We start from the raw sequence: 10401 nt of genomic DNA, 5'->3' as shown, positions 1-10401 counted from the left end.
GCCAGCACAAGTTTTTCAGTCTGTGAAAACTTCCAATGAGGGGCAGTTTACAGTGCTTATCTCCATCAGGCTCAGAAGCAATGATGCTCAGGACATTTCCTCTATCACAAGATGGGCAGTAGAAGCAGTGACAATCAGTGTGCAGCAACAAGTCCAGAAGCAAACAGTAGCTCTCCATACTGGTGAATCTTTACATAAAAGAGCAGTTAAGGTGGCACTGACCTGGTGTAAGTAAGAGATTTCCACAACGAAGATCTGAGGATCAGACTAGATTGAGATGACCAGCAGCCTATCTCAAAGCAGTGCCACCTTCAACCAATTATCAACTGAAGGCCCATTCTCATCTTTATGTTTGGGTGTGTGCATTTATGTACAGAACTGTGATGCCTGATAGTGAGTCTCCGTAAGCCTTTGGGTTTGATGCTGTCCCAGCAGTGCTGATCTCCCTCAGCTCTTCACATGGCTCCGTCCTTCTAGGTTAGGTGTTAGCTCAAGCGTCGCTTTCCCAGATGCCTTCCCAATGTCCTACCAGAAGCATCCTGTCTGCCATTCTCTAGACAGTACCCTGTTTACCTCCTACACAGACACTTGAGCACAGGTTAAGTCAACTGCTATCTCAGCAAAGGCAGGAACTAGAGCTATCTTGTTCACCTTTACCCAAAGGTTGAAGTTCATGGCACATTAACAGGTGAACAATAAATATTTGAGTAAAAAAATTACTATACCAAATTTACATGAACATATACATACACACACAAATATAGGAAAATGGGAAATATCAAATAGAAAACCAAATGCTGAAAAGCATCAAAAATGATACCTGTACATACATGTGATTATGGTTTCAAAGAGTAAGTACCAAAGGTATTTGTCTGCAAAAATATGAAAATTTACAAAAAGGAGATCAGGAAGTACTTCCATTTGTACGGAGCTGCAAACAAGAAGGGAGTCAAGACTGGACGTGATGACTGTGGTGTGCGGCAGGACAGCCGGAATCCCTTTAGTGCAGAGCAGAAAGGGTCAGTGACCACATACCCAGGGTCGGCCAACAACAGCTCAGACCGCAGGTAACTGCAGGCTACAAATCTTGATAAACGGCTTAGCTCCCAATCATTAAAATTTTGAAATTAGGTAATAGAACATTCTATTTATAAATTACATACAATACACTGTAAAAACAGATGGCCCCTATCTACTGACCATATCTCAGTGTCACTCTATGTATTTGCAAAAGCAAGTACATTTGCCAAAGGTCCGTTTTGTAATACAATCTGGTAGTTAAGTGAGAGGAGGCAGAAGGTCAGCTGCCTTTATGGAAAGATCCTTTATTATTAGACTGGCTTTGGAAGAAGGAAACACATACTGAGGTGATTCTAGAATAGCCCTGAAAATAATTATACCGCCACCTGTGCATGTTTGGAGATGACAGTTATCAATAGACCAACAGCTTACACAAGTCCATTATCATCTGCTGAAGTCTGGCTCTGAGACAAAAGACTTCCTCTCCCCAAACCCTCACTGGACCCAGGATTAACTGCTCCAGCAGCCACCAGTGCAGCTGTTTTCCACAATGACATCATGCTATACTGTGTTATATCAGAACAGAAATGGGATGAAGAGTCCAGAAGCTTCCAGTAAGGTTTCCTTCTAATAAAATTCAGCAGGAAATAAACACACACAGAAAGAACGATTGCTAAGATCCATTGGATACATTAAGGTCAAGGATTTCCAAGTTAATCCGCTTTTCTTCCCCCAAGTTTGTTTATTTTTGGTAAAAGGCAGAAAAATTAGTTTCTACAAGGAAAATCTGCTTCTAAATGATAATTTGAAAATCTTAATATATATATATATATTATATATTAAAAAAGACACAAAAATAATGGCGAAGTGGGGACAACAGATTAGGTACTGTGACTTTATAAAGGCTTGCCTAGACCAAGAAGCAGCATACACACACACACCTCAGGTATGCACACTAAAAATGTATCCAAACAGCATAGTACTGCAATACTGGGTCTCCATACATTACCTGTACACATAACTACTATTGTTATTAATAACCTGTGGGACACTGTCTTATGCCCAGCAAGACATCACTAAGTCTTTAAGTCTTCTCTTCCCCCTCAGGGGAGGGCATTTCTAGACACTAATTTTCCCATCTAATATTCAAACATAGGAAACAGAATCCACAAGGTGCTTTAACTGGTGAGACCTCAAGTGCTGTTTTCACTCAGGAATTTTTGGATAGCAAGGAGTCCACGGGATCATACACAAATACTATGACAGAAGAGTTGTTACATGAAGTCTTTTGATGGACTTGACTGGTGCTGGACTTTATGACATGCTTGAGCATCGCACCGAAGGGGATCCCATCTGAGTTAATACTTTGTCCAACCACTGCAGAGGGCCATTCAGATGAAGTTCAATCCAGCAAGGAGTACTTGTTACTGTCTGCCTCCTATTTGAAAGAACACAAAAAACAATTAGGAAATGAAAAGGCTGTATATAGTAAAATCAATTTTTTAGAATAATTATTAAATTTGTTATTAATTAATTATTAGTTTAAAATGATTTTTACTGCTAAAATGATCTACTGAGTTTTGTCCTTTGTCAAAACCTGTATTATTCATGTGTGGCACATGTATGCATATGTATGTGGACAGGTGCATGCAGAGGCCAGAAGGGTTGTGTGTGGAGGCAGTTTGGGTTGGGTGTCCTCCCCAGTTGTTCTTTACTCTGTCCCCTTGAGTTATGGTCAGTCACTGAACCTGAACCTCCCTATGCTAGCTAGAATGGCTGACCAGCAAGTTTCTAGGAACCATTTGTCCCCCAACACCATCCCATGCTGAGGTTACAGACACACACAGCCATGTCTGGCTCTTCTCAGTGCTAGAGGTTAGCCTCAAGTCCTTATTCTTCCATAGCAAGGGCTTTTACCAACTGAGCCATCTCCCTAGAATTTCATCTTTTTCAAAGATTTACAAAATCATCCTTTCCTTCTGAAGTTAAATTAGTATACTCAGGGAATACTTAAGAGAGAGAATTTAGGTACTACTATTAGTGAGGTTAGGAGGAGAGCCATAAACCAGGAAAGACTGCCTCAAGGAAACTGACACATTTGATCACCCTACTCTTACATTTATCAAATGAAGTCTAAGTCAAAAAAAGATTCAAATTGAAAGTCTGCTGACTGCTGTGGGATGGTCTGTATGTCAAATTACTCTGATTGGTCAATAAATAAAACACTGATTGGCCAGTGGCTAGGCAGGAAGTATAGGTAGGACTAACAGAGAGGAGAAAAGAAAGAACAGGAAGGCGGAAGGAGTCACTGCCAGCCGCCACCATGACAAGCAGCATGTGAAGATGCCGGTAAGCCACGAGCCACGTGGCAAGGTGTAGATTTATGGAAATGGTTTAATTTAAGCTATAAGAACAGTTAGCAAGAAGCCTGCCACGGCCATACAGTTTGTATGCAATATAAGTCTCTGTGTTTACTTGGTTGGGTCTGAGCGGCTGTGGACTGGTGGGTGACAAAGATTTGTCCTGACTGTGGGCAAGGCAGGAAAACTCTAGCTACAGCTGACTCAAGCTAAATCCTTGCCACACAATGTTAAGACTTGGAGCTAACTTTTCTTTAGATACATAATGAGCAACACCCTTGTCAGCAACATCCCTCTGGTTGAAAAAGCAAAATGAAAACCTTCTGGTGCTTTAACAAAGGGGCCATTGCCTATTCCCTGGATCACAGAACATCCTGCTGCTCTAGTCTTAGACATTGGATTTAGTGTCCATCAATACATTTACTTTTGCTTCCTTAATATGACATACTTCAGTCATGATAAAAGGTTATCATCAGCTCTCCATTTGTAAACAATTCATGCCCAATAGCATTTAGGACTGGATGTCTAAGGAGCTGCAGATGGCTGGCCAGTTAACAAGTGTGCATCTGCTCTTTTAGAAGACTAAGTTCAGTTCCCATCACTGGTATCTGAAAACTCATAAACACCTATAACTCCAGCTTACACCTGTAAATTCAGTTAACACCTCTATTTCACAGGCACTCACACAAGCATAGATCCATGTATACACAAGATATAGACATATAATTAAAAACACTACATATCCAAGCATGTATATAGTGCTCTGAAACACATGGTGTCACTGCCTTACTAGATCCTTCATTTTCAGTATGCTCTAGCCAACTTCCAAGAAGAGGCATCTGAATTTCCATGCCTGAGGATTTCTGCTCTGCTTGCATGGGCAGCAGGCTGGGAGGTATAGTACACTAACATCTGCTGACTGGGAGAATGCACAGTAAGACCACAGGTGAGGGAGGCCACATATTCAGCAGATCTCAAGTTAACTGTCCAGTTTTATTTTTATTCTATTTCTAATCAAACTGCTACTCTGCTATCAGAATTAGTTTCTCATACTGTTCTTTCCTATCTTCTGAATTTTATATGCATCTTCTAGAATCTAGATCATAAGCCATTCTAATCAGAAAGCTTTCTTTGAGTACAAAGTAAAGACACCTCTGATTTTATAAAGTGACACTAACCTTTCAAATATACCCTTTTATGGTTACTTAACATTCTACATTATGTTAAAAGTGCATGTTTACACACAATTTAATCATATCTTCTATAATTCCAGCATGGCAATTTTCCAGTTTCTTATCTTCAGGCCTCCAACTTTCTCAACTAAGGGTCTCAGATAGCCTAGCATGGCCTTGAACTCCCAGACATGTCACAGTACCTGGTTTATGTGTTTCTAAAGATTGAATCCAGCACCTCATGCACAATACACAAGTATTCTACCAACTCCTTAACCCTCTTTCTTCTATTATTTTACATAAAGATCTGTTGAAAACAGATAGAAATGAACTACAGAAGATGTAAAAGAGAATACAAACAATCACTGTGAAGAAACTAGAAAACTGAGCATGGAATTCATACCGGTATTCTGCTCCCCACCCCTTCACAAAACTCATTCTTATGGTGCACATTCGAGTTAGCTGATAAACGGCTTCAAAACCCTGATTAACAGACTGAGCCAGAAGAGCAGCAAATTCTTGGTTGTTGAAGATCTTCAGGTTACAGCCTAGAATAAGAAATTGTAAAACATAAAAACACTATGATTATTAGAAAATAATTTTAAAGAGAATCTATGTTTTAGAATGAGCATGCAAATCCTAATTTAATTTAATTAGGAGCTCCTAATTCCTAAAATCGTTAGCAAGTAGAAAGGTTAATGAAGCAAGCTGGTGTGACAGGTTGATTTGCAGGGTGCATCCATACCTGGTGGAATTTTGCACACTGTTGCAGGGTGCCAGCCGTACCTCTGGTTACAGTTGGGGCTCTGCACAAAGATCGCACTGTCACTCAGGCACTCAGCAAACACTTCCCCACCTATGTAATACAAGCGCACTCCCCTTCCTAAAACAAAACACACACGGTTAGTTCCAGAACACCGACTTTTCCAGTGGTCCTGAGAGAACCATCTAGAAGGAATTAATTCTAAAGTATTCTCATGACCTTTTCTTACAGCCATGCTTTCCTGAATTGTATTCTGAAATATACCACAGCATTTTCCCCAAGAACCTGTAACAATAATTTGATTTTTTTTCAAAGTAATACTCAAGAAAAACATTTCAACAGTATAGAAAAGGTACACAATAGTGAGACAGTTCATACAAATTACCTGGGGCTTAAAATTCGTTTAAAAATTGAGTTAATTTTAAATTAAATTAAATTAATGTCTGGGAAATTTCCTTAAAGAGCCCATGAAATTAAGGAAAGACTCGACAATATACGCCCACCTTGCTACGCAAACGTCTACTTTGTAGTGCAATCACAGACTAGGTGAAGAGATTTCCCAGACAGAAGTGAGGTGGCAGCAGATCAGCCTGTTCTGCAGCAGAGGGAAAACCAGTGGTGCAACCTGCAAGCTGCGTGGAGAGGGTCAACGCAGCTGCCGCCCTCCTACTGTTTAAGACTCAGGAATTGTGAAACATCAACCATGCATTTAGCTATCAAGAACGGATAAGGTTCAAGCCAGACGATATACCCAGAGGGCAGTATGCCTGTGTAACATGGTCCTAGATTAAACTCCCAACACAGGGGTGGATGGGAGGAATAGCAATGGAGTAAAGTCCAGACTTTTCAGACTATTCCCTGACCAAACCACATGATAAACAAACAACCAAAAGTTTAAAAAAATGTAACAGATAATCTAAAATTATAGTGAACTAAAATTTTATCGGGAGACATGAGTAAGGGCAGAGGAAACCACTAATTTTCTTTAAAATACAAAGGTCTAATTAAAACACAACACAGAAAATTAAAACTATGTAGGTCAAGTCAGGGGGCTGCTCCCAGCCTTTCTCTGCAGTGGTACCTGGATGCAAGATGACCTAATGTAACAAGATTTGAGAAGTGCACACAAAGCCAACAACACATTCCCTGGCCGTTATCATTTCACAGAATCAACATCAACTTTTGGTAATCGACATCGTTTTTCACAGGAGGAAATGGTTAGTTAATCCAAAACAGACAAAAGAAAGAAGGAATCAGACAATGCTCAGAATCTGTAGCTCTACACTTTTTGCCTCACTGGTTAAAAACAAAATACTAAGGTTCCCAAAAAATTTGGGTATATGTGGATTATAATCACGGAAACTTACATTAGATTCAAAACTGAGATAAAATGTGTTCATCTTTTAAAAACTTAAAACAACAAATCTATTAATGCAAACAAGATTTATGAGAAATAACCATTTTCAAACTTAAATCAGGATCAAGTGGTAATATTTCAGTTTGACAAGTTTCTTCACTGTCTGGATTCTCAGGTCCACATTTCATCTCTTCACAACCCTAGGCCATGAAGCCTCCGGGATGCCCCACTCTGCTGTGGAGAAGCAGCAGGCAGCATCTCAGTAGGACTGGGAAAGCAGTGCTGACCTCACACAAGTGCCCAGATGCTTCGTGAGGCTGTCGGATTATCCTCCGTTATATTTTGAAGCCCCAGATTGTATTCTGATTATATAAAATCACTGAGAGGAGAGGAAAAGTGAAAAAAGATCACGACTGAACACTGTCTTTTTTTTTGGACTAAAAGAGACTGAGCAAGCTAGTCATTTTAACACTTTTCATTATCAAGAGTGCCAAATTAAAAGTAAAAAAATCAAAGACCAAAGTTTGCAGATTAAGAATCACCAAGACCCTATTAAAGGGATTCACAGATGGAGACAAAGTTGGGCTTTTTCATACAAGCTTTTGATCTAATACCATATACTGTCCACAATATGAGTAAAGTGAGTTCCCCTGCCCCCGTAACACACACATAAAGAAGATCAAACGTACCTATATGCCTTCTTGTCATTTCTACAGTAGCATTCCGGTTAACATTGGAGAGCAGCCCTAAGCAGAACCTCTCTGAGTTTGATGGATCTGTAAAGCCGTCTACAGTAAGCGAGGGCTGGGATGCGTGGAAGGTCTCTCCAACCCTCTGGTTTAGTTCATAATATGCTATTGAACACCAAAATGCAGGTTCCGAGTAAGTCACTGGCTGCAAATCTGAAGTAAAGGAAGAAACGTTGCATGAGCAACTCAACATGAGCACACTCCACGCCAGCAGACAGGCAGCAGCTCAGAAGTCACTGTGAGCATTGACATCGGCTTAAACAGATTAGACCAGATTTCCAGTGTTTCATATAAACTTTGTTTCCATAGATGACACCAGATACACAATTTTTAAAAATTTTCCCATCTCATAAAGTTAATTTATGTTGGATTATTTATCTTACTAGCATTCATCTAGTTCTTGTTTAAACACAAAACAAAACATGGGTCAGCCTGCTGTACTTGGATGCATTTCTTTTTTTTGTTTTGTTTTGTTTTTCAAGACAGAGTTTCTCTGTGTAGCTTTGTGCCTTTCCTGGAACTCACCTGTAGACCAGGCTGGCCTTGAACTCACAGAGATCCGCCTGTCTCTGCCTCCCGAGTGCTGGGATTAAAGGCATGCGCCATCACCATATCAAATGCATCAAAAAGGTAATTGTGAATAGGACAAAATATAAAGCTGAGTGAAGTTGAAAGCTACATAAGAGCTCTTACGGTGGGAGAATCCAAACATTCCCTGACATTGTCTACCCTCCTACACGTTAAGAAGCAGAGTGAAGGACAAGTGTGCAAGTGAAAACAGGTAATGGCTGTAGTAGAGTATTTTATTTATGTATGTTGCATTTGTTTAACTCTGTGAAGCTGTGTTACTGTACCTGTGTAAAATACCTGTTGGTCTAATAAAGAACTGGCCAATAGCAAGGCAGGAGAAAGGTTAGGCGGGGCTGGGAGACAGAGTATGAATAGAGGGAGAAATCTGGGAAGAGGGATTGGAGAGCTAGCATCAAGAAAATGAGGAGGACTCCAGGGGCCAGCCACCCAGCTACACAGCAAGCCACAGGGTAAGAGTAAGATTTACACAAGTTAGAGAACCAGAAAAGCCCAGAGGCAAAAGGTAAACGGGATAAGTTAAGGAAAGCTGGCTAGAAACTAAGCCAAGCTTAAGGCCGGGCATTCATAATTAATTATAAGCCTCTGTGTAATTTTTGAGTGCCTCCCCCCCAAAAGAGCCAAAAACCCCCAGCAAATGGCACCACTGGACAATTCACTAACAGAAAAGGAGTATCACATGCAATTAACTTCTGTAATTTTGACTGAGATGTATCTTAAGGAAGATCACAACAGGAAAAAAAAATGACAATTTATAAGACACATCCTAAATAACCATCCGTCAAAACCTTGTACAACTTCATAAAAAACACAGTTTCAATGACTCAGACTGTCTCATAAACTCCTGCCAACAGAAAGCAGCACCAACACATTGTATCAGTCCTTCCTACATCACTGATATAAACCCTCTGAATTTTTTTTTATTTTTATTTTTTTGTATACATACACTAAGTAATTTCCAGAGAGGACTTTCCTTAATCCAGTGAAAACAGTAGGAAGTAACAGCAACTTACCCAAGCTGTGATTGACAGGCGACAGAGTGGTAGGAGACAGCTCAGCTGGGGAGCCTAAATCAGAGGAAGAGAAGGACACTGACATTTCTCCAGAACTTATGATCAAGTAATAATATAACAGTTCTGACGTTTTCACCAGTAATAAGTACACAGACAATTATGCCCCAAGAATTAAAAATACATGACTTATTTTAGTTTAACTCAGGGGGCTGCAATCCATGAGGTACAAAAAGTTAAGCACTGAATAACTTCTGTTTCTTTCTAGCGACATAAACTGACTTGTAGTCTCACCACCCAGGTCACCCATCCAGAGAAACCTACTACTGACAGTTTTTTGCGTATCTTTCCAGAAATATTTTATAAAATATATCAGCAAATATATTTCTGCTTTGTGTCGCCCCCTTTTCATGACAAACAGTTAACAGTTCTAGACATCTGTATGAGTTATCTCATTAGAAACCATTTGTGCTGATGTTTCTATATTGCTCTTCTATCTACCTGTATCAGTCGGCAACCTAACATTATATCATGGTACCCTCATGACAGATGATTGCTTACTTAGGAACCTTTGATTAGTCCCATTTTTTTTTTTTCTGAAAGGAACTCAGTAAGTACCAGATCAAAGGGTTAGTAGTGCCTTTGCAATTTTGACAGATCCTGGCTAAATTATCATCCACAAAGGTTGCACCAGCAAACATTCCCATTACCACCACCAAAGCATAACTGACAACAGATGAAAACATGGTCTGCACAAGCACAATTTTAAGCCATGATGGTAGTGCGTGCCTGTAATCTCACCTCCCAGGAGGCGGAAGCAGAAGATCAGGAGTTTAAGGCCAGCTTCAGCTACAGAACAAGGTGGAAACCAGCACAGGTGGGCTACAAGAGACCTTGTCTTTTTATTTCATTTTGAGACAGGGTCTCAATATGTAGCTCTCGCTGTCCTGGAACTCACTATGTAGACCAGTGACTTTGAACTCACAGAGATCCACCTGCCTGCCTCCTAAGTGTTGGGATTCAAGATGTGTGCCACCATGCCAGGCTAAGAGGCCCTGACTTAAATGGACATTTTCATTTACATATCTCTTAGTTGATTTCTATTTTAATTCAGTTTTGTGACATCTGCTTTGCTCACTCTCCTCCTGCACTGACCATTTACTGACCTGCAGGAGTTCGTACTATCCCAGTCAGGGTTGCAGAACATTTGTCATTTGTTTGGTGACTCAATTCTAATTCTGATAATGCAGCATTTACTGGGGCTCATGTCCCAGTTTAAGAAAACAGCTTTGAGAATGACTACACTTGTCTGTATTGTGTCTAGGGCTTTGCCACTAAGCAGGACACCTGGCTTGGTTGGAGCTGAAAAGACCCATCACTTA

At 40.2% G+C, this 10401-nt stretch overlaps 1 protein-coding gene across 3 annotated transcripts in view; it reads right to left on the bottom strand.

Annotated features, from left to right (window-relative positions):
* Positions 1 to 1305: 1305 nt before the first annotated feature.
* Smad2 (SMAD family member 2) overlaps positions 1306 to 10401 on the bottom strand; it is a 77595-nt gene continuing 68499 nt past the window's right edge. For all 3 annotated transcript variants that reach the window (XM_059246092.1, XM_059246094.1, XM_059246093.1), the window contains 5 exons: positions 9023 to 9076; positions 7362 to 7574; positions 5298 to 5435; positions 4956 to 5100; positions 1306 to 2458 (listed from right to left, as the gene is read on the bottom strand). In XM_059246092.1, the coding sequence (XP_059102075.1) occupies positions 2335 to 2458; positions 4956 to 5100; positions 5298 to 5435; positions 7362 to 7574; positions 9023 to 9076 (674 nt within the window). In that variant the 3' untranslated portion in view covers positions 1306 to 2334. The remainder of the gene's footprint in view (positions 2459 to 4955; positions 5101 to 5297; positions 5436 to 7361; positions 7575 to 9022; positions 9077 to 10401) is intronic.

Source organism: Peromyscus eremicus, chromosome 19 (assembly GCF_949786415.1).
Source record: "Peromyscus eremicus chromosome 19, PerEre_H2_v1, whole genome shotgun sequence".
Taxonomy (NCBI): Eukaryota; Metazoa; Chordata; class Mammalia; order Rodentia; family Cricetidae; genus Peromyscus; species Peromyscus eremicus.
Note: the sequence above shows the minus strand (reverse complement) of the source record. Positions and strands in the feature narration are given on the sequence as shown.